General features: G+C 44.8%; 1 protein-coding gene across 23 annotated transcripts in view; it reads left to right on the forward strand.

The window, feature by feature from the left end:
• The window catches only part of LOC129859164 (histone-lysine N-methyltransferase 2C-like), a 216,761-nt gene that overhangs the window by 35,315 nt on the left and 156,952 nt on the right, over positions 1-24,494 (forward strand). For 22 of the 23 annotated variants that reach the window (XM_055928604.1, XM_055928584.1, XM_055928588.1 and 19 more), the window contains exons 4-6: positions 2,817-2,964; positions 5,181-5,399; positions 18,223-18,487. In XM_055928604.1, coding sequence (XP_055784579.1) covers positions 2,817-2,964; positions 5,181-5,399; positions 18,223-18,487 — 632 coding nt within the window. The remainder of the gene's footprint in view (positions 1-2,816; positions 2,965-5,180; positions 5,400-18,222; positions 18,488-24,494) is intronic. The other variant, XM_055928586.1, reaches the window with a different exon arrangement.

Raw genomic sequence — 24,494 nt, forward strand, 5'->3', positions numbered from 1 at the left:
CATCCTTGGAAAACAAGGCGCCATTTCGGAGAATGCATTATGTAAATCAACTGCCAGAGGGCTGGATAATATTTGCGATAGAACGTGGTCAACTCCCCTGTTGGTGGTGGTGTTGGTTCGCGTTTCGCTGCTGGCATTTTGTTGACCTGTAAATGACTTCACAAGCTTGGCAAATGCCACACAAAGGAGAGAAATAAAGTCCAAATCATTTTAACTGCTATTGTGCTGCTGTCACAGGGTGCCTCGAGTGTAAAGTGGTTCCCTTTCTCCTCCATGATCACTAGGTTTAAAGCCTATCCAAACCTTTCACCTGTTTGTGGTAATGACAGATGGGGGAGGAAGAAATTAATTGTATTGAGACTAATGCCTAGTTATGGTGATTTGCCTAGTTTTCTCCAATGCACGATGAGATCAAGGCTTCACACCAGCAAACGTCAATAGCATCACTTGATCTGTTCCACTTCTAAAATGTGCTGCCAACCCTTAGCAGTGCACAAACACACACAGCCCCCCTTCCCCCACGCCACCCCATACAAAAGCCTCTTGCCGGACCGGAGATTAATTTCCTAGCTATTAATTACACTCCAGGGCTTTTGCAGTGGGATTTTCCTAGGTGGAATGCTTTAAGAAAATGACCCCCCCCCCCCCCCCCCCCCCTTATAGACTTAGGCCGAGTCAGTGTCAAAAGGGAAAATCAGGTCCCTGTTCTACTTGTACCCCACCTAGTTGTCTCCCTTAGGCCGATATTCTAATGCATATTCTGGGCCATCTTGTTTGTATTCCCTCTTAGTTATGAAGAATGCTACCAAAGACCAGGGTTTGCTTTTGCTCCAAGAATGGCGTTTTGTGTCTTAACAATACAGAAAATAAAGATGCAGTGTGTACGCTTCAGTGCTTTTGCGAGCTACAACAAGGATATATTTTATCCTCCCATTTCCAGAGTGAAGGAATGTCATCGCTGGGAAAGAGGGGGGAAAAAAGCTAAGTTCCTTATCACTCTTTAATGAGTGGTTGAGAATCACATCCGGGTCAACGGTTCAAAATAACGCATTTTCTGCTTTTCAAGTGGCGCAGCGGAGTGAATGATTTTATGAAAGTACTGTGAATGCCTGATTGAGGATTGTGGATGCCCTACTGTTTCAGGACTTACTTTAACCCTATAAAAATATATACAACTAAGAAGTAAATGGATCAGAATCTGGGTGTTGTATTTCATTAACTCTCTCTGGGAAGTCTGCTCCACGCTGAGACTAGGGCCTTATCAAGGCTCTTATTGATATTGCTAAGGTGTTTTATCCAAGAGGGAATCTAACCATTTTGAGTTTCTCATAATTACAATGATATATTAGACTACTCATTCTGGACAGAGGTGTGTCCTTCCAGAACAATTGCAGATCTTCATTTTGTGAATTCACATATTTCATATGTATTTCTCCTGATGTTATAATTTTAAATGAAATGTAAAATCCAGAATGATGGTAACTAGCCTAACCACAAGATCAAAGGTGTTCAATAACTGTTGTATGGATTTTATAATTGTTTTTCTACCAATCAGCAAATGCTAAAAATGAGACTGCATTCTGCAGTCTGTGCTCCCGTGTGGTTTATTAGTGACCATGTTTTGACCACTTCGTCAACCTTATCCCTAATAACCCACATGGGAGCATAGATGGCAGTGTGTGGAGCATAGATGGCAGTGTGTGGAGCATAGATGGCAGTGTGTGGAGCATAGATGGCAGTGTGTGGAGCATAGATGGCAGTGTGAATTAACAGTGGAAGTTACTAGCCGAGGTATCGAATGTAACACAACTGATTACCAGAAAGCAAACAAATGTTGCCCATGCACGCAAACAGTGGTAGGCATTGTTGATAAATGTAATTGGTCTGTCCCATTGATGTAAAGTTTCTAAACTCTAAATTATTTGGCCTGCTATTATTTCCCCTGAACTCCTGTGTAAGCAACTCTATCGGAAAAGAGTGCCACATTTTTGTCACTTTAAAGGTCAAGGTAAAGGTCACGTCATCTCTTTTTGCCCGGATGCGTTGTGACATTTTCGGCAATGCTTTTGTGATTTTCAGATGAATTGACTGGAGTTCACAGCCCTTCTCCTACTGAAAGGGTTGCTAGAGCTCAAAGCATTCACTAAGCCCACACAATCTCAGTGTTGCTTTTAGTAACACTAGAATAGAGAAAGTTTGCAGGGTAATGTTCATTTAAGGCATGCAATGGAAAATGTTTTAATGTTTTGCAACAGAAAAATGAAAATGAGCACTTCTTATTGGGAGTCCATATTATAAGTCCAGGTAGTCACCCTGTTTCAGTGAGTTTTATTCCATTTGGTGGTTAATGAACACAACCCAGAGGTGCCAGTTGCACTGAGCCTTTGACTGGCAGGTGAGGGGTTAGGACTAATCCTTTTGCTGTTCAGCAAAACTCTGTTTTTCTTTGGTCTTAGTTTTGTATAGACATTGGTTTGGAATGAAAAACTCTGTGTTTGCATAGTCTGATAAACTCGTGTGTCACAATAAAAAAAAAAAAATCTGACAATGTGTTCCTAAAAGAGTCCTGAGTGAAACTAGACCATGTTTAATCTGAATAAGGTGTTGTTGCCTATGTCAACTGTGTTCCCAAAGAGAAACAAGTCAACTGTCACCCTGGATTTTGCTAGTTTGAATAATTTGGTAGTGAGCACTACTGCTGTCCAATGACTAAATGGTCTGTTATAGTCAGTAGACATACTAAGTGCTTTTTGAATGTGGTTTCCCGCGTTTTAAATAAATAACAGTGTGACCTCTACCCCCTCTTTTCCTCACAGAAGTTAAGGAGCTGGTCCTGGATGTCGAGGAGGAGATCATGGTGCCTAGCCTCAGGGATGGCAGACCCCTCTCCCCACTCTTCCAGCGCTCCATGTCGGAGGACTCTGCAGGATCCTCCGCCTCGACCCTGGAGCACGCCAAAGTCCGGTAAGAGGAAGAGACAATGTGAGTTGAGTAGGGTGAGGGGAAGAGAGTGACATAGAAAGAGTGTGCGTGCGTGCCAGATGGCCAGAATAAGGCAGAGCAGGAGATGGCGGCAGGGAAAGGGAAAATGAGATTCCAGTAAGAGAGGCAGAGTAAGACTGACATTCTAGCCATTCTCAGAGGGAGGGAGAGTGCGAAGGAGAGAGGGGGGGTGTGTAGTCACATAATAGAGAAGGAGAGGATAGAAATGAGAGGGCATTGGTGAGTGAGAAAATGACTCTGACATGCTGAGTCACAGCTGTGTGTGTGTGTGAGGAGTCCAGGGAGAGGTGTGTGGTTAACAGTGGATGGAGGGCAAAGCGTGTGTATATTTATGTCTCAACGCACACACAGTGGGTATAGGTGTTTGTGCAACCCAACAAAATGAGTGTGGGCCAATGTGTGCATTGCGAGAGAGCGACAGACAGAGGGAATAAGCAAAAGAAAAGAGGGACAGTGTATTTTCAGAGGGTGTGAGGGAGGAGTGTGCTTGCATGCTTGAATGAGCCACCATGGTGGGGAGGGTAAGGCGTGCAGGGAAGGTAAGCGAGGGAGGTAGAAAGACGAGGTGGGGGAGGGGAACGAGCAGCGGAAATAATTGAGCGCTGGGGATTGTGGGTAGAAGGGAAAAGCAGGCTGGGTAAAGAGGTCTCGGGGCCATCGGGGGTAGCCTGCAGACTGCAGGGCTGCTACTGTAATTAGTAAAGGGAGGGAGAGAGCGAGAGAAACAAGGGGATGGCTTTTTCTTACTAGTTCCAATTAGTAGAGATTGTGTTCCCGCTAGTGTACAGTAGAGAGGCCCTGACAACATGTGGAGGGATGCAGGAAGTCAGACAGACGGGCGCAGACATATGCACATGCATACTCATCGTACACACACACTAGAGCCCTGCACGGCATGAATTTTAAGCCCGAGCCCTACCCATGCCACAACGTTCAGGACCTACCCATGCCCGGCACTACTAAAATTTAAGGCCCGGCACTACCAGAAATCAGAAATAACTTCCTCCGTTAGTAAATCCGTTAGCTGCTCCTCTCTGTCTGTCATTCGTTCCCTGCGCGCTGCTTGCTAATGGCGGCTCTGGGTCTGTGAATATTCATAGCAATGGCTCCACTTGGGCTGCTCTGCTCAATGACGAGACATGACAGAGCAGCAGTTAGTTACTTTTCGTCACTCTAATCTCCGTCAAAACTATTTTCTGTGAAATAATCTCTCCTGTTTTCTATTTGACGATGTTGATGCACTTCTGACACCATGTTATGTTCTTAGTCAGATATGACTGTACTGCGCAGCAGAGCACGAGCAAATGGCTCAGCTTCAAAATTTTAGTAATGCCCTGCCCGTATCCTAGTTATTGATGGAAGAACTGGCCCTATCCGGCCCTAATTTGATGTATAATGTCGGGGCTCGTCGGGCTAAGGTCGGGTACCAAAACATGTATACCATTGTCGTAAAAGAATAAAGACTACTATATTCAACACTGTTTTAATAGGGAATGGCCAGGGACCTCACCATACGATATTATCACGATACGCCTGACGCTTATTACCTGTGGAAGGTGGGGCTTCCAGTGAGGCGCGGATTTCAGACGTGATTTTAGATTCTTCAACCGAAGTCACAATGCGACTCTCCATAGTTGTAACTCGTTTCCCTCTTTCAGGGAACAGTAGTTATAGATTTAGAATAAAGTACAGCATACTAAGGGTCCCTAATAACAACCATTTTTTTACAAAGCAAATATCTAAATATATACTGCATCTCTCTGTAATTCCTTTTTTAAATTATTTTTTTGTTTGTTTTAGTTGTCAGCATTTACCTTACAGGTTGGCAGCACGTCAGTGTATCAGATTGAAAGAATATGGCTGCTCGGTGTGTGGGTGTTGTCAAACTGTTTTTTATTGGTATTTTCAACCCCTGTTGGTACGTAGGTAGAGCTTGTTTTTGGGGCAGTGTTTCCCTACCACCCCCACGCATTTAAAAAAGTACTTATATTGGTTTCAGTTTTGGGAATAAGTGGTACAGAGAGCAGGGTCATGTTTGAAACGTTTTGCAACAAAACAACAATGCACGTTTCTTATTGGACAAGTCACTTTCCTTTTCAGTCCATTTTCTTCCATTTTGGTGCCTAATGAACACCAGGCATTGCTTATCCTGTGTCTTTCCTATGTGTCCCCTTCAGTGAAAAGCTGTGTGCCTTCTGCTACTGTGGCGAGAGGAGTTTCCTGGGCCAGGGCGACCTGATGGTGTTTGGCCCCACGCCGGGCTACGTGCCGCTGCACATCCGCAACCGACGAGGCAGCTCGGAGAAGGACGATGACTACCACGAAGATGACTTCCAAGACGACCACCACGACACCAAGATCCCAGGGCAGCGCGACGGCGGGAGGGGCCTTAAAAAGTAAGTTGGCTCAAACATTGGCGTAACGTAGTTGTTGGGTAACGCAAAAAGTTGTTGGGTTGGCTTACAATGGCCGTTCAGCTTGCAGTGGCTATTCACACTGCTGATTTTTCTGTGATGGTGGTGTTTATGATGGCTTGACTTGGCAATGTTGATTCTCTTAGTGGTATTAATTCTCTTGAATCCATTTTGAGTCTCTCAAATTCCCGTTCCCCAGCTTTGACCCAAGAGTTGCACGTTTTTTGGGAGAAAGTGTTAGCTAAGTACATCATACTCGTCTAGGGTGTCATTGAGACCTAGACACGTCTTCATTTTAAACCTGGAGGGAATCAGAAATGTCTGCTCGACTCACTGTAAATGTAATGACCGTTTCAAGGCTACACTTTGTTATCACTATTGCCATTGATTTGGTTGGAGAGTAAATGACAGCTGAAATTGCACCAGGGAAGGTGTCTACTTCACTTCAGAATTGTGTGGGTGTACACGCTGCCAAGTAGGTACAAAACAGGCATAGAATTTTCCATACAGACTTGTTAGTTCATTAAAGTGGTTGTTTTTGGTTTTGAGGTGTAGATGGTTACATCATGATTATATGGCATTACTTAGGTTGAGGCGGTGGAGGCATTACTTAGGTTGAGGCGGTGGAGGCATTACTTAGGTTGAGGCGGTGGAGACATTACTTAGGTTGAGGCGGTGGAGACATTACTTAGGTTGAGGCGGTAGAGGCATTACTTAGGTTGAGGCGGTAGAGGCATTACTTAGGTTGAGGCGGTAGAGGCATTACTTAGGTTGAGGCGGTAGAGGCATTACTTAGGTTGAGGCGGTGGAGACATTACTTAGGTTGAGGCGGTAGAGACATTACTTAGGTTGAGGCGGTAGAGGCATTACTTAGGTTGAGGCGGTGGAGGCATTACTTAGGTTGAGGCGGTGGAGGCATTACTTAGGTTGAGGCGGTGGAGACATTACTTAGGTTGAGGCGGTGGAGGCATTACTTAGGTTGAGGCGGTGGAGACATTACTTAGGTTGAGGCGGTGGAGGCATTACTTAGGTTGAGGCGGATGGAGACATTACTTAGGTTGAGGCGGTGGAGACATTACTTAGGTTGAGGCGGTGGAGGCATTACTTAGGTTGAGGCGGTGGAGGCATTACTTAGGTTGAGGCGGTGGAGGCATTACTTAGGTTGAGGCGGTGGAGACATTACTTAGGTTGAGGCGGTGGAGACATTACTTAGGTTGAGGCGGTGGAGGCATTACTTAGGTTGAGGCGGTGGAGGCATTACTTAGGTTGAGGCGGTGGAGGCATTACTTAGGTTGAGGCGGTGGAGGCATTACTTAGGTTGAGGCGGTGGAGGCATTACTTAGGTTGAGGCGGTGGAGGCATTACTTAGGTTGAGGCGGTGGAGGCATTACTTAGGTTGAGGCGGTGGAGGCATTACTTAGGTTGAGGCGGTGGAGGCATTACTTAGGTTGAGGCGGTGGAGGCATTACTTAGGTTGAGGCGGTGGAGACATTACTTAGGTTGAGGCGGTGGAGACATTACTTAGGTTGAGGCGGTGGAGGCATTACTTAGGTTGAGGCGGTGGAGGCATTACTTAGGTTGAGGCGGTGGAGGCATTACTTAGGTTGAGGCGGTGGAGGCATTACTTAGGTTGAGGCGGTGGAGGCATTACTTAGGTTGAGGCGGTGGAGGCATTACTTAGGTTGAGGCGGTGGAGGCATTACTTAGGTTGAGGCGGTAGAGGCATTACTTAGGTTGAGGCGGTGGAGGCATTACTTAGGTTGAGGCGGTGGAGGCATTACTTAGGTTGAGGCGGTGGAGGCATTACTTAGGTTGAGGCGGTAGAGGCATTACTTAGGTTGAGGCGGTAGAGGCATTACTTAGGTTGAGGCGGTAGAGGCATTACTTAGGTTGAGGCGGTGGAGGCATTACTTAGGTTGAGGCGGTGGAGGCATTACTTAGGTTGAGGCGGTGGAGACATTACTTAGGTTGAGGCGGTGGAGACATTACTTAGGTTGAGGCGGTGGAGACATTACTTAGGTTGAGGCGGTGGAGGCATTACTTAGGTTGAGGCGGTGGAGGCATTACTTAGGTTGAGGCGGTGGAGGCATTACTTAGGTTGAGGCGGTGGAGACATTACTTAGGTTGAGGCGGTAGAGGCATTACTTAGGTTGAGGCGGTAGAGGCATTACTTAGGTTGAGGCGGTAGAGGCATTACTTAGGTTGAGGCGGTGGAGGCATTACTTAGGTTGAGGCGGTGGAGGCATTACTTAGGTTGAGGCGGTGGAGGCATTACTTAGGTTGAGGCGGTGGAGGCATTACTTAGGTTGAGGCGGTAGAGGCATTACTTAGGTTGAGGCGGTAGAGGCATTACTTAGGTTGAGGCGGTAGAGGCATTACTTAGGTTGAGGCGGTGGAGGCATTACTTAGGTTGAGGCGGTGGAGACATTACTTAGGTTGAGGCGGTGGAGGCATTACTTAGGTTGAGGCGGTAGAGGCATTACTTAGGTTGAGGCGGTAGAGGCATTACTTAGGTTGAGGCGGTAGAGGCATTACTTAGGTTGAGGCGGTGGAGGCATTACTTAGGTTGAGGCGGTGGAGGCATTACTTAGGTTGAGGCGGTGGAGGCATTACTTAGGTTGAGGCGGTGGAGACATTACTTAGGTTGAGGCGGTGGAGGCATTACTTAGGTTGAGGCGGTGGAGGCATTACTTAGGTTGAGGCGGTGGAGGCATTACTTAGGTTGAGGCGTTGGAGACATTACTTAGGTTGAGGCGGTGGAGGCATTACTTAGGTTGAGGCGGTGGAGGCATTACTTAGGTTGAGGCGGTGGAGGCATTACTTAGGTTGAGGCGGTGGAGACATTACTTAGGTTGAGGCGGTGGAGGCATTACTTAGGTTGAGGCGGTGGAGGCATTACTTAGGTTGAGGCGGTGGAGACATTACTTAGGTTGAGGCGGTGGAGACATTACTTAGGTTGAGGCGGTGGAGGCATTGCTTAGGTTGAGGCGGTGGAGGCATTGCTTAGGTTGAGGCGGTGGAGGCATTACTTAGGTTGAGGCGGTGGAGGCATTACTTAGGTTGAGGCGGTGGAGGCATTACTTAGGTTGAGGCGGTGGAGGCATTACTTAGGTTGAGGCGGTGGAGGCATTACTTAGGTTGAGGCGGTGGAGGCATTACTTAGGTTGAGGCGGTGGAGGCATTACTTAGGTTGAGGCGGTGGAGGCATTACTTAGGTTGAGGCGGTGGAGGCATTACTTAGGTTGAGGCGGTGGAGGCATTACTTAGGTTGAGGCGGTGGAGGCATTACTTAGGTTGAGGCGGTGGAGGCATTACTTAGGTTGAGGCGGTGGAGGCATTACTTAGGTTGAGGCGGTGGAGGCATTACTTAGGTTGAGGCGGTGGAGGCATTACTTAGGTTGAGGCGGTGGAGGCATTACTTAGGTTGAGGCGGTGGAGGCATTGCTTAGGTTGAGGCGGTGGAGGCATTGCTTAGGTTGAGGCGGTGGAGGCATTGCTTAGGTTGAGGCGGTGGAGGCATTGCTTAGGTTGAGGCGGTGGAGGCATTGCTTAGGTTGAGGCGGTGGAGGCATTGCTTAGGTTGAGGCGGTGGAGGCATTGCTTAGGTTGAGGCGGTGGAGGCATTGCTTAGGTTGAGGCGGTGGAGGCATTGCTTAGGTTGAGGCGGTGGAGGCATTGCTTAGGTTGAGGCGGTGGAGGCATTGCTTAGGTTGAGGCGGTGGAGGCATTGCTTAGGTTGAGGCGGTGGAGGCATTGCTTAGGTTGAGGCGGTGGAGGCATTGCTTAGGTTGAGGCGGTGGAGGCATTGCTTAGGTTGAGGCGGTGGAGGCATTGCTTAGGTTGAGGCGGTGGAGGCATTGCTTAGGTTGAGGCGGTGGAGGCATTGCTTAGGTTGAGGCGGTGGAGGCATTGCTTAGGTTGAGGCGGTGGAGGCATTGCTTAGGTTGAGGCGGTGGAGGCATTGCTTAGGTTGAGGCGGTGGAGGCATGGCTTAGGTTGAGGCGGTGGAGGCATGGCTTAGGTTGAGGCGGTGGAGGCATGACTTAGGTTGAGGCGGTGGAGGCATGACTTAGGTTGAGGCGGTGGAGGCATGACTTAGGTTGAGGCGGTGGAGGCATGACTTAGGTTGAGGCGGTGGAGGCATGACTTAGGTTGAGGCGGTGGAGGCATTGTTTTATTGGGAGCATGTGTTCACACGTAAACATGCGACTTACCAATTTGTAAGTCGCTCTGGATAAGAGCGTCTGCTAAATGACTTAAATGTAAATGTACTGGACCTGTTGCTGATCAAATATGTGGCTTGGAAATGGTAAATAAATGTGTAAGCATATTTGTTATGTTTATAGACTGTAGACCTCTCCCAGACTCACACCATAGAAGCCAAAGAACCTAAAGAAGTGAAATAATTACTCTGAAATATTGTTTAGGGTTATATTTGTTAGTCCCTCAATGTTTGTCCGTTTGGTGCCTGTTTGGTGCCTATATGAACTTGTCCAATAGGAAATGCAAATTTTCCTTTTATATTGCAAAACCTTTTGCTACGCTGTATTCTAATGAATTCGACCCATGGCTTTGCCTCTAACTGGCTGGAAACAGATTAACCACTGTGTCCAAGTTTCTCCATCAAGCTAAATTAGTGTTCTCCCCCATTGTGCATTGTTTGAGGCATGTAGGTAGAGAGGGAAAGAGAGGGAGAAAGATAGATGGAGTACCGTGACCCAAATAAGTGAACGCATGCTAATGAACCCAGGCGCTCAAATTCAATTTGGGTCAATTATTGTGGTGCTGAAAATGCCCCGGTGATTAGTTACTTGGAGGGGTGGAAGGGACTGAGGGGTGGAGGATAAAAATCCATGAAGGAAGAGAGAATTTCACTGGCAGGCCCTACTAGCTTCTCCAGCCCTGCTCTCTCTGCTCTCTATTTTCTCTTGCTCTCTCTCCCTGTCACTCTACTCTCTCCTCGCTCTCTCTTTCTCTCTCTCTCATCATTTTCAGCTTCACGTGATCCACTGTTGACAAAGACCTCCCGTCAGAAGACACCCAATCGAGTGTCTCCTCCCTCCCCGAGGGGGCGGTGACGTAATGCTCTCACCCAGGAAGGTTCCTGACAGGGGGACAATGCGGCCCAAATGCATTGTTTCGTTGGAGCCCCATGATTGGTCAGTCAGTCCAGGGCTGGCGCCGTGCCAGTTCTAGATGGGGAGCTGAAGAATGAAAACAATAACAAGCGTGTGTGAGAGAAGTGTTGAGGTGGACTGTGTGAGAGAAGTGTTAAGGTGGACTGTGTGAGAGAAGTGTTAAGGTGGTCTGGGGACACGGGAACTGAGCCCTGGTGACCCCATTCTGTTTTGGCCTGAATAGCAACACAATGAATCACCGCTTTGGAGAGATCAGAGGAGATGGTAGAGAAATTATCCTAACCAGACATGGATGAACTGTCACTCTCCCTGCATGTTGTATTGGCTGTTGATAAGATGAAAAGTTGTGTAAGGGGGTGCGTGACCTCATGACAGATTATGTGTGCATATGGCTCCCGAGTGGCGCAGCGGTCTAAGGCACTGCATCTCAGTGCAAGAGGCGTCACTTCCGTCCCTGGTTCGAATCCAGGCTGTATCACATCCGTACGTGATTGGGAGTCAGCAGCGCACAATTGGCCCAGCTTCATCCAGGTTTGCCCGGGGTAGTCTGTCATTGTAATTAAGAATTGGTTCTTAATATGGCTGCAAGCCCGAGGCCGCCCACAATATGACAACAGCCAGCTCAAGTGCAGGGTGCGAAATTCAAAAGATATATTTTTTTAAATATTTAACTTTCACACATTAACAAGTCCAATACAGCAAATGAAAGGTACACATCTTGTGAATCCAGCCAACATGTCCGAGCTTTGGTATAGCTAGAGTACCCCAAAGTTGGGCGCCGGCGACTAGTTCACATGCACGACAGATATATGAAATAGCATCATAAAATGTTTCTTACTTTTGCTGATCTTCCATCAGAATGTTGGACAAGGTGTCCTTTGTCAAGAACAATCGTTGTTTGGATTTAGAACGTCCATTTTCCCTCTTGAATTAGCAAGCGCACTAGCCAAGTGGCTCGAAGCTCTCCATGTCAACAAACGGAAGAGAACGGAACACGGCAAAACTCCCGAAAAATGTTCAATAATCTGCTGAAACTATATTGAAAAAACATACTTTACGATGATATGGTCACATGTATCAAATAAAATCAAAGCCGGAGATATTAGTCGCCTATAACGGCAGCTAAACAGAAGGCAAATCCAGGTCCCCCTTCGCGCTCTCCAGAAAACAGGAAATGGGCGGACACGTCATACAAAGAGCTTGTATTCCACTTCAGACCAAGATAAACACTAAATTTCTTCTCTCACCGCCTCTTGACATCCAGGGGAAGGTCTATGAAGTGCACGTATACTAATACGTATCATGCCCATTTATAGGCAGGAAGTAGAACAGAGCCTCGATTTCAGACTTTCCACTTCCTGGTCAGGAAGTTTGTGCCAAATGAGTTCTGTTTGACTCACAGATATAATTCAAACGGTTTTAGAAACTAGAGAGTGTTTTCTATCCAATAGTAATAATAATATGCATATTGTACGAGCAAGAATTGAGTACGAGGCCGTTTGAAAGGGGCACCTTTTATCTGGCTACTCAATACTGTCCCTGCAGCCCAAACAGGTTAACTGACTTGACTAGTTAAAAAAAAATATATATATATATATTTTGTGTTTGTCCTTTCCCTCTGTGTGTAGGTATATGCATGCATACTTTGGTTCGTGCATCGGTCCGTCTCATTCTCTATATTCTAATTCCCTGTGTGTTGAATGTGTGTGTAGTTGCTAATTAGGGTCTCGTTAAGGTGATCTAATTAAAAGTAACTTTGACTGACAGGCCCAAAGTAATCACAGGCCTAATGAAACACTACTCTGTCTAATGAGAGGCATCTGTCCCAGGGAGAGAGAGTAAGACCACAGTGTATTTACACACGGCGCCAGCACGTTCATCAACCACCAAGGTGGGAGATGGGCTTCGTTTAGATAAGACAGAAAAATTGGGGTTGCGTTCACTACGCATGAAAAGGAATGAAATGTTTGGAAAAACATTCCTTTTTATTGTCCGTTGCACAATGTTTTGAAACGTTTTCCTACGGTGTGCCCTGATGAATATGACTCATTTTAAAAAGCCTAATTTTAAAAAGCCTCGAATACTCAATGGTTGGATTCTTTAGCGAACAGTTTGGCCTGACTCAACAAATTTAGTTTTTTGATTGAACACTTTGATTCTTTATGGTAAATGAACACATGGAAAAGCTGTTTATATCACACAAATAAGCTGCATATATGTCATTCACATCAATCCCTCTCCAAAATCATACTCATTTCCAATGGAATTATGTATGGCTGTGAAAATAAAAGGCCAATGTTTGGGGCCAAAAGATCTGCATATGATCAAATTGTCTACAAGCCAAAAAGTCTACAAGTCCATAACCTCCCGAAGGTTATTTATCTCTTTAAAGCAGCAGCGTTTTCATGCAGAACATAACATTTATGTGCGGAATGTGCTCAGACAAAGAGGTACGAGCCACAGCTGAGCAAAATGAGAGCGAACACGAGAGGGAGAGAAAGTGGAGGAAAAGGGATAGGAGATTGCATATTAGGCTTTTTGGCTCGGGCCTACGAGGCCAACCCTCATTGCATCCTTCACCACCAAATCCTCCATTTGGAATGCTTTCCCTTTAAGGCACAATCTGTAATTCGTTTTTGAGCCCAACGGCAGCCCTGCATCTCGGTTTGCTATAAAGCTGAGGGATGGGTCTAGTAGGACAGTGTTCCCCAACGACGGTCCTCCAGTACCCCCACCAGCAAACACTTTTGTCGTAGCCCCAGACAAAAACACCTGATTTAACTTGTCAAGGGCTTGATGATTAGTTGACAAGTAGAATCAGGTGTGCTTGTCCGGTGGCCACAACAACAATATTTACTTGAGGACTGGAGTTGGGGTAAACACTGTAGTAGGGAAATGTCACCACTCTTAAATTCATAGATGGAGCTTTTGATGTATGGTTTGGTTGCATGTCAGAGCCACAGCCCATCAGTGTTTGATCGTCCTCCATCCTCCTCTCATCCCCCCCATCCACAGCGTAAAGTAACCTTAATGGGAGTGTGTTCATTAGGCATCAAATGGAAGAAAATTCCCTGAAACCCTAATCTACGTTTTCTGTTGCATAGTGTTTAAAAATGTTTTCCGTTGCACGCCCTAATCAACACAACCGTATAATATAGTTATTTTTATTAAGGCGTATACAGATGTTGTGGCAGGGGGAGTATACAGTAGCCTTTCATCCCCAGTACCCTACTGCTTCCTGGCGCTGGGAAAAGAGCTTACTCCAGACTGCCATTCCCCAAATCCTGGAATAGGCTTTATCCGGTGGGGATGAGAGAGGGAGAGATTGTGTGTCAGGCTGGCTTGTGTGTGTGTGGCCTCGAATAGCCAGTTCTTGTGCATTAGCCAAAGGGCAACTTCTACCCTGACGCTTTCTTACCGAGGGAGAGAATGGTGGGGATTTACAATGTCAATGAGCAAGACTTGTCCTTGATACGGTGTCATAGCACTGCCAGAATTAATGATCAATGGAGCTGAACGTAATGCAATTATCATTGTCCATAGAATCAGGTAAAACAGTTGTTAATGTCCCATCCCCTATCCCAACAAGCCAGATTTAAGACTAGGGATACATTTTTTTCAAAAAAGTCTACCAAGTTTCAATACCGGGAGTAGTGAAACTTTATCCCGAGAGTCCCGGGAAATAAAGCACAAATCTGAAGTGCTTATTTAAGTGTTTAAAATCAAGATAGGGTCACCATTTTAGGGTTTTCCCGAAGTAAGATTGTCGCTGTGCCACATTGCGGTTTTGGCTGCGCCACTTTGTAAAGATTTCACAGCAAGTGAAACTGATATAGTTAGTAATGATAGAGTATCTTTGATCGCCAATGACATTGTTGTGAATTGCAAAACAGGCCGTTCATAAATTCTAAGCGTTATCATGCTCCTCAAATAATTCAGAGCATTTCAGCAGTAGGTAAGTGTCAAGGTACACTATATATAAATACATATATAGATAGATCACATCACACACACACAAAAAATTATGTGGACACGCCTTCAAATGAGTGGATTCGTCTATTTCAGCCACACCCGTTGCTGACAGGTGTATAAAATCGAGCACACAGTCATGCGATCTCCATAGACAAACATTGGCAGTAGACCTGAAGAGCCAAGTTGCACTGTGTGTGGTTCAGACACAGGGCCCCAAGCTTAATGATGAGCTTGGAGGGTACTATGGTGTTGAATGCTGAGCTGTAGTCAATGAACAGCATTCTTACATAGGTATTCCTCTTGTCCAGATGGGATGGGGCAGTGCGATGGTGATTGCATCATCTGTGGATCTATTGGGGCGGTAAGCAAATTGAAGTGGGTCTAGGGTGTCTGGTAAGGTAGAGGTGATATGATCCTTAACGAGCCTCTTAAAGCACTTCAAGATGACAGAAGTGATTGCTACGGTGCGATAGTCATTATGTTCAGTTACCTTTGCCTTCTTGTGTACAGGTGAAATGGTGGATGTCGTGAAGCAAGTGGGGACAGCAGACTGGGATAGGGAGAGATTGAATATGTCCATAAACGCTCCAGCCAGCTGGTCTGCGCATGCTCTGAGGACGCGGCTTGGGATGCCGTCTGGGCTCGCAGCCTGGCAAGGGTTAACACGCTGAAATGTCTTACTCACGTTGGCGACGGAGATGGAGAGCCCACAGTCCTTGGTAGCGGGCCGCCTCGGTGGCACTGTGTTAACCTCAAAACGGGCAAAGAAGGTGTTTTAGCTTGTCTGAAAGCAAGATGTCGGTGTCCGTGGCGTGGCTGGTTTTCCCTTTGTAGTCCGTGATTGTCTGTAGACCCGGCCACATACACTACCGTTCAAAAGTTTGGGGTCACTTAGAAATGTCCTTGTTTTTGAAAGAAAATCTTTAAAAAATTGTCCATTTAAAATGACATAAAATTGATCGGAAATAAGGTGTAGACATTGTTAATGTTGTAAATTACTTTTGTAAGAAGCAATAAAACTGGCCTCCTTTTAGACTAGTTAAGTATCTGGACCATCAGCATTTGTGGGTTCGATTACAGGCTCAAAATGCCCAGAAACAAAGAACTTTCTTCTGAAACTCGTCAGTCTATTCTTGTTCTGAGAAATTAAGGCTGTTCCATGTGAGAAATTGCCAAGGAACTGAAGATCTAGTCGCCTCTTCACTGTTGACGTTGAGACTGGTGTTTTGCGGGTACTGTTTAATACAGCTGCCAGTTGGGTACTTGTGAGGCGTCTGTTTCTCAAACTAGACACTCTAATGTACTTGCCCTCTTGCTCAGTTGTGCACCGGGGCCTCCCACTCCTCTTTCTATTCTGGTTAGCGACAGTTTGTTCTGTTCTGTGAAGGGAGTAGAACACAGCGTTGTATGAGATCTTCAGTTTCTTGACAATTTCACAGAACAAGAATAGACTGACGAGTTTCTTTGTTTCTGGACATTTTGAGCCTGTAATCGAACCCGTAGATGCTGATGCTCCAGATACTCAACTAGTCTAAAGAAGGCCAGTTTTATTGCGTCTTTAATCAGGACAACAGTTTTCAGCTGTGCTAACATAATTGCAAAAGGGTTTTCTAATGATCAATTAGCCTTCTAAAATAATAAACTGGATTAGTTAACACAACGTGCCATTGGAACACTGGGGTGATGGTTGCTGATAATTGGGCCTATGTAGATATTCCATAAAAAAATCTGCCGTTTCCAGCTACAATAGTAATTTACAACATTTAACACTCTATGGTGTATTTCTGATCAATTTGATGATATTTTAATGGACCAAAAAATGTATTTTCTTTCAAAAACAAGGACATTTCTAAGTCACCCAAACCTTTGAAAGGTAGTATACGTCTCAGGTCTAAGCTGTTCAATTTTGGTCAGAAGTAGGACATGTTACTACGCGAGCGAAGAGCAAAATCCACTTTTATGACATGCTTGCAAAATGTTCTAATCAGCTAATATTTGATCAATCTAAAATAAAGATGATCATGAGCAATGTTCCCTGTACTTTATTTTGTCGCTGAGAAAATTTCAGGTCTGCTGAGCGCAAACTTGAACGTTGTGAAAATTCTGTGCAACTTCCAGCACGTGTTTACTGTGAACACTGAGGCTGTACCCGCTTTGTTACAATTTTAACAGTGCCAAGTAAGCTACTGTGGCTATTTGTTCTTAATGTAGGCCTACCAGAGTGTCCTACCATCAAAAACAATAGAGAAAACGTATTGACATGAAAATAGTGGTTCTGTCATTCAGCCTACAGTAACAGCCATTTTGTGGTGTTCAATGTAGGCCTACATGCCATGAGACTTTTGAAAAAAACATGCAGGGGTTGATATTAACCTGTTAATCCATTTGTTAATCAGACAAGTAGGTGTTTGAAACGTCTTTGAGTTTGATGCAGGGAACCACTTTACAAAATAAAATTCATTATTTTTCCCATACCATGATTATAGAGAATCAGACAAATCATGCTACCCTCTGCCTATTGGCTACTTTGCTTTATTCAAACATGTCTCAAAATACAACACTGCTCTTTTAAGACAAACAAGCTCTTTACCTGACTCACTTTTCAGAGGTCTAGAATTGTACACGTTTTGTGTTCTTGTAAGAAGCACTCACCCCCCCCCCCCTATAACTGGGCTAATAAGTTATTAGCTAGCAAAGGATATGAGCAAAATGTGCACACGTGGCTACATGCAGCTCTTTTATCTCAAAACAAGCGCATCCTCTCACGACCACAGTCCAGTTCAAAGTAAATGGCACAGATATGTATATAGCAATGGTCTGTTTGCATATAGGCCTACTGCAGCTCTAATTGGTTATGTCACACGTGTGTATTGTATGGGCTGAGTCGTGCGCAGTAGATTCCTACTACGATGCGTTCTGCCTTAAACAAAATGTCTTGCATATTTCATTTTGTTTCAGAATTTTGCATTGAAAGTGGCTAATATTGCATTGATCCGATCACAATTGCCACAGTAAAGTGAAACGTTGATAGTGGTAACTAACAAGGAAAACAACAGAAAGATAAGTGAAATCAATGTAGCCTACTGTTTTCTAGAAATCTGGCTTTTTTCGTGTTAGGGCTCATGTAATTTCTGTGATGTCGGACCAGGCCTGGGCTCGGGCTTCAGCTCACAAGGCTTGTGTCGGACTGGGATCGAATGTTCAGTTCTGATGAGAACTCTAAACTGCATTTGGGTCTTGTGTGCGGTCTGTTAGTGTCAATTATGCGTGTGCTTTGAATTTATGGCGACTTTGTGTGACGTAAATACGCTAGGCTAAAGGTTTCCATGTGTCAACCTGTTTGGCAAAAATAAAATGGCTAATATTTAAATTTGCTGCTGCATGACATTGGGGAAATGTTAATAAAAAAAAATTATCGGGAATTGTGATGGGACAATCCCGGTTACCCGGGTTTTAATCCCTACTATGGACTGCCACAAAGCTATCCCCATAAATTGGATACAAGGCTCTCTCGTGGTTCTTTTTCTATTAGCCAGTTTTGTTCTTTGGTGCCATACCTGATGTTTAGTAGTGTTAGTGTAGGTCCTTTGTTTGTTCTTTACATACATTTATGCTGTTACATTTCGGTTTGACTGCTATGTGGGTGAAAAATAAACTTGATCTTGAACGTGACCTGTTGCCCCCTCCCTCCCCAGGGTCAGCTCTCCGGACAGTGGTCTCCACTCCTCCTCGGCACCCGGCAGCACGGACCCCTTCAGCGAGGAACAGGCCGCTAAGTTCTGGGACGAGCTGGGTCAGATCGGCCTCCCCGACGACATCAATGTCCAGTCCCTGTTTGACCCCACAGGCCAGTGCTGTGCCCATCTGCACTGTGCCGCCTGGTCCGAGGGTGTGTGTCGCGGCGAGGCCCAGGATTCACTGCTCTACGTGGACAAAGCCATAGACTCAGGGAGCACAGAGGTGAGATGTAACAGACAATCCATTGGGGTGTGGGTGTGCACATGTCCCCGATCTCTTTAAACAAGTGACCAGCAAATCAGCAATGTGTTTCTTTGCGAGCTCAGTATTTGTGTACATTCGTATTTTTTTATGCCCGTTACCGATTTGTTTTTTTGGGGGGGGGGGGGGTCAAGATGGCCAATGGCCGATTTTATTATAGGTCAACATCATTCAATTTGAAAATGTAATTTATTTTTAATTTTTTTACCAGAGACAGCCATGTATGCATAAATGTTTTAATCAAACAATAATTCACTTTGTTTTTACCAATCTAACTGTATAACAACATAATGGTCATCATTTTATTTGAATGATAAATCTCTGGGTAAATTAAGATAGAATAGGCCTGTCATACAGGTTACTGCATATTCAATAGCAGTGTGTAGCATGCATTGAGTTATTGAGCTTGTTTTGGATGGTCAGTGGCGTCTGATGCTACAGATGACAAAAAATCTGTTTGCCTTCTATTTGGGACTTACCTACTGATCAAAAACATTTTCATGAAGCATCACTCCGTCGTAGGTCCAAGATGGCATATTAGTCAAATGTGTTTTATTTGTCTTGTCCTGTGCCGTGCGTGTATTTATCATTTTTCTTCGTAAAAATTTTAATCTCACTTGTTATCTATGGATTGAAGATAATCTCCTACCTCACCCAATGTGGTACGGATCTGCTATCTTTATACTTAAGAACCGGGAACCCCCATCAGGAGCTAGCCAGCTTACTAGCTAGTAGTCAGTTAGCCGCTGGTAGTGGTCCTCACCGTTAACTCATACATCAGCCAGCCTCAGCCCGGTCAATTCCTGCCAGTCTACACAGCGCGATATCTACCCAGAGCATATCGGATTGCTTTTTCTCTACCACATCTCCGGATTCCTACCGCAAGCTCTAAACCTTAACACCGGATCATCGCAGCTAGCTAGCTTCTATCCGAGTGGCTACCCCTGGCTAACATCTCTGTCCCGAAGCAAGCACCAGTTAGCCTGGAGCTAGCTTCGAGCTAGGCCCATCTCTTGGCTAGCCGAAGAGGTCTATCAGCCAATTCTTGGGCTACAATATCTCTTTTGCCAATTGGCCTGGACCCTTTACTGCCGACACGGAACCCCGCCGATCCGTCACGACTGGTCTGCCGACGTAACCATCCGAGGTGGTTTCAACAGGCTCTAACATTGCGACATCCCCTGAGGCCCATCTGCTAGCCCAGCCCGCTAGCTGTCGGAATTGCCGCGTCTCCAGCTAGTCTAGCGTAGTAGCGACTACTGAATTGGCTCCCTGACTCATCTATTGCTACTCTCTGGACCCTATGATCACTCGGCTACACATGCCTCACCCTAATGTCAATATGCCTTGTCTATTGCTGTTTTGGTTAGTGATTGTTTTATTTCACTGTTCACCCCTAGCCATGCCCAATATGCCTTAGATAGCCCTTTTGTTCCTCCCCCCATACATGCGGTGACCTCACCTGGCTTAACTGGTGCCTCTAGAGACAAAACCTCTCATCGTCACTCAATGCCCAGGTTTACCTCCACTGTACTCACATCCTACCATACCCTTGTCTGTACATTATGCCTTGAATATATTCTTCTGCGCCCCGAACGGACTAGACGACTAGTTCTTATAGCCTTTAGCCGTACCCTTATCCTACTACTCCTTTGTTCCTCTGGTGATGTAGAGGCTAACCCAGGCCCTGCAGCCCTCAGCACCACTCCCATTCCCCAGGAGCACTCATCTGTTGACTTCTGTAACCGTGAAAGCCTTGGTTTCATGCATGTTAACATTAGAAGCATCCTCCCTAAGTTTGTTTTATTCACTGCTTTAGCACACTCCGCCAACCCTGATGTCCTAGCCGTGTCTGAATCCTGGCTTAGGAAGGCCACCAAAAATCCTGAAATGTACATACCTAACTATAACATATTCTGACAAGATAGAACTGCCAAATGGGGTGTAGCTAGCCTGCAGAGTTCTGTCATACTATCCAGGTCTGTGCCCAAACAAGCTTCTACTTTTAAAAATCCACCTTTCCAGAAACAAGTCTCACCATTGCCGCTTGATATAGACCCCCTTCAGCCCCCAGTTGTGCCCAGGACACCATATGTGAATTGATCGCCTCCCCATCTATCTTCAGAGCTCGTGCTGCTAGGTGACCTAAACTGGGACATGCTTAACACCCCAGCTATCCTACAATCTAAGCTTGATGCCCTCAATCTCACACAAATTATCAAGGAACCTACCAGGTGTACAACCCTAAATCTGTAACCAATGGCACCCTCATAGATATCATCCTGACCAACTTACCCTCTAAATACACATCTGATGTCTTTAACCAGGATCTCAGCGATCACTGCCTCATTGCCTGCGTGCGTAATGGGGCAGCGGTCGAATGACCATCCCTCATCACTGTCAAACGCTCCCTAAAACACTTCAGCGAGCAGGCCGTTCTAATCGACCTGGCCCGGGTATCCTGGAAGGATATTGACCTAATCCCGTCAGTAGAGGATGCCTGCTTGCTCTTTCAAAGTGCTTTCCTCACCATCTTAAATAAGCATTCAAAAAATGTAGAAATAAGAACAGATATAGCCCTTGGTTCACACTACATATTTGTAGCCAAACCCACTGGCTCCAGGTCATCTATAAGTCTTTGCTAGGTAAAGCCCCGCCTTATCTCAGCTCACTGGTCACCATAGCGACACCGTAGCTATTACCTACTTTTATTTCCCTGACTGATCAAAACGTTTTCTCGTGCCCTCTCTTGCCTCTCTGCAACAGACATATAGTTAGCAATACGTTTGGAACATCAAATTGCAATAAAATCGCAGTATCTAATCTCAATACATATAGAATCGTGAGAATTGCAATATATATCGTATCGGCACCTAAGTACTGTGATAATATCATATCGTGCTTCTAGTATCTGCTGTGATTTCTCTCAGCTGAACTTTGTCATTAACACAATGTAATGTGAGGGTGCAAGGGAGGCCACATTATAGATAATTGACTATTCTAGCTTGTAATTTGCTGTCTTGATATTGGTTGAGGCAAAATAAAACTCTGAACTAATGCAATGACTTCATTGAGGAAGTGGAAATGGAGTTTGTGTTTTTGGGATTGAGCTAGGACAGGGCGATTTATACCATATTTTACTTTATACTGGTATTGATGTATGGACCGATATGGGTTTTTAACTTTACCTTCTATAACGGTATTTCAATATTTGGTTTGTTAAACGTGATACTCAACTCCAGAGAGTGTAATGTTGTCGTGCCTAAAATGGTGCCTATTCCCCCTCAGGAGACTGAAAAGATTTGGCATGGGTCCTCAGATCCTCAAAAAGTTCTACAGCTGCACCATCGAGAGCATCCCCTGACTTGCATCATTGCTTGGAATGGCAACTGCTCGGCCTCCGACCGCAAGGCACAACAGAGGGTAGTGCGTACGGCCCAGTACATCTATATCAGGTGGTGTCAGAGGAAGGGCCTAAAAATGGCCAAAGACTCCAGCCACCCTAGTCATAGATTGTCTCTCTGCTACCGCACGGCAAGCGGTACCGGAGTGCCAAGTCTTGGTCCAAAAGTCTTCTAAACAGCTTCTACCCCCAAGCCATAAGACTCCTGAACAGCTATTCAAATAAGTTTATTTTAGTAAAAAGTGAACACTTATTTTTCTTAAAAGTATTGTTGATTAGGGGGTTGTATGTAAGTAAGCATTTCACATTTCGGCGCATGTGACAAATACAATTCGATTTGATTTGACAAGCACTTTCTTGCCATTCACTCTGCAGTCTGTATGGTCAGATAAATGCAGAAAGATGTTGGTGACAACGATGCTGCTTTCTACAAGCGTTCTATAACTTCAATATTAGTTTGTATCTTACCGTCTGCTAACTACTCTCTGCTAATTTGTCTTTTCATAGCAAGTTCCGGTTAAAATGTTTTGTTAGCCGCCAATTGCTAGTTAGCTGGCTAGCTAGCTTGCTTCATGTAGTAAGAGTTAGCGCACATGTAGCTAGCTAATACAGCCTGGTACCAGTGCTGGTGTAGGCCTAGATAAGAATGTTTCCAATGATATTTATGAAAATAATTTTAGTTTGACTTGTGATTGAACAGTATCAAATCGAAGTTTATTGATCATGTACACGGTTTTACAGATGTTATTGCAGGTGCAGTGAAATCCTTATAAGGAGCTAGAAACAGGGTAACCGCGTCTGTCTGCACCATCATGTCAAAATAATCAGAATGGAGAAAGCCCTATTGAAATCACTTATTTGTGTTGCCGCCCTAGGTTCATGAACTACTCATAAAGCAGGTTTAGAACTTTTATTATTAAAAAAACATAAAATGCCACCAAATATTCTGAGATTTTGGCCATATCGCCCAGCCCGAGAGAGAGTGAGAGTGTGTGTGTGTATTTGAAAAACGTTTTGTTGGTTGGTTTTCTGAGGGCAGTTTTGTGTGTGTGTGTGAGAGCTCTAGATGGGGCCCTGTTAAAGGTTGTCCCTGGTACTACAGTGAGGCTCATTGGGGTGTAAAGCAGAAAAGGTCACGGCGCTCAGGAGACTGCACCTCTGAAGGTTAACACACACTGTGACACACCACACACTTTTAATTCGCACATGTACACTCGGATGCACCGACAGCCTGGCATACAACTTACCCAGCTCTGAAAGTCATACACATTCACACACACTGCTGTCACACACACTACCCACACACACAAGCTATCATCACCTCCATATCAGGTTCGTCTGATTGCATTTACATCCTAAATCAGCTAAAAATGTCTAATTTAGCTCTCACTCCTGTGTATATTAGTGAGCCTGTGTGTACAGCGCCTTCAGAAAGTATTCCCAGCCCTTGACTAATTACACATTTTGTTGTTACAGCCTGAATTCAAAATGGATTAAATATATACTTTTTTTCTCACTCATCTATATACAATAACCGATAATGACAAATTGAAAACATGTTTTTAGAAATTATTGTACATTTATTGAAAATGAAATATAGAAATATGTAATTTACATAAGTATTCACACCACTGAGTCAATATGTTGTAGAAGCACCTTTGGCAGCGATTACATCTGAGTGTTTTCTATTTGCCCATTCATTCTTAAAAAATCAGGTCTTGCTATACATTTTCAAGTACAGTAATCCCTCGTTTATCGCGGGGGTTACATTCCGAAAATGACCCGCGATAAGTGAAATCCGCGAAATAGAAAACTTTTTTTTTTTTTTTACAATTAGCAACTATTACATGTATACAAATACAGTGACTCACGTGTAGGCCGTTTCACTGCTCTTCAGAGCGTTTCGTCGACATTATGGGTTTAGGAGATGTTCGAAATTACAAGATAATTTGGCCAACTTAATGTAAATTTGCCAAGCTGTTTTATGTACGTACACATAACTGCACGAGACGACAAAATGATAGCACAATTCGTAGCATGTTTTGATACAAGAAGCGGGAGTGAGTTTTTAGCGAATCAGAATGCAGAGCACAATGCACCAAAAAAAAAAAAAAAATGCATTATGAAAATCCGCGAAATAGCGAATCCGCGATAAGTGAACCGCGAAGTGGCGAGGGATCACTGTATAACATTGTAGATTTTACCTTGTGTTTTAGGTTATTGTCCTGCTAAAAGTTGAATTTATCTCCCCAGTGTCTGGTGGAAAGCAGACTGAACCAGGTTTTCCTCTTGGATTTTGCCTGTGCTTCGCTCCATTCCGGGTATTTTTCCCCCTGAAAGCCCCCCAGAACTTAACGATTACAAGCATACCCATAACATGATGCAGCCACCACTTTGCTTGAAAATATGGAGAGTGGTACTCAGTAATGTGTTGTACTGGATTTGTCCCAAACAATACTTTGTATTCAGGACAATAAGTGAATTCCCTTTCCACATTTTTTGCAGTATTACTTTAGTTCAGGCTGCATGTTTTGGCTTTTTTTTTATTCTGTAAAAATGTATATA

The sequence above is a fragment of the Salvelinus fontinalis genome, chromosome 7 (genome assembly GCF_029448725.1).
Source record: "Salvelinus fontinalis isolate EN_2023a chromosome 7, ASM2944872v1, whole genome shotgun sequence".
In the NCBI taxonomy this organism is placed as follows: domain Eukaryota; kingdom Metazoa; phylum Chordata; class Actinopteri; order Salmoniformes; family Salmonidae; genus Salvelinus; species Salvelinus fontinalis.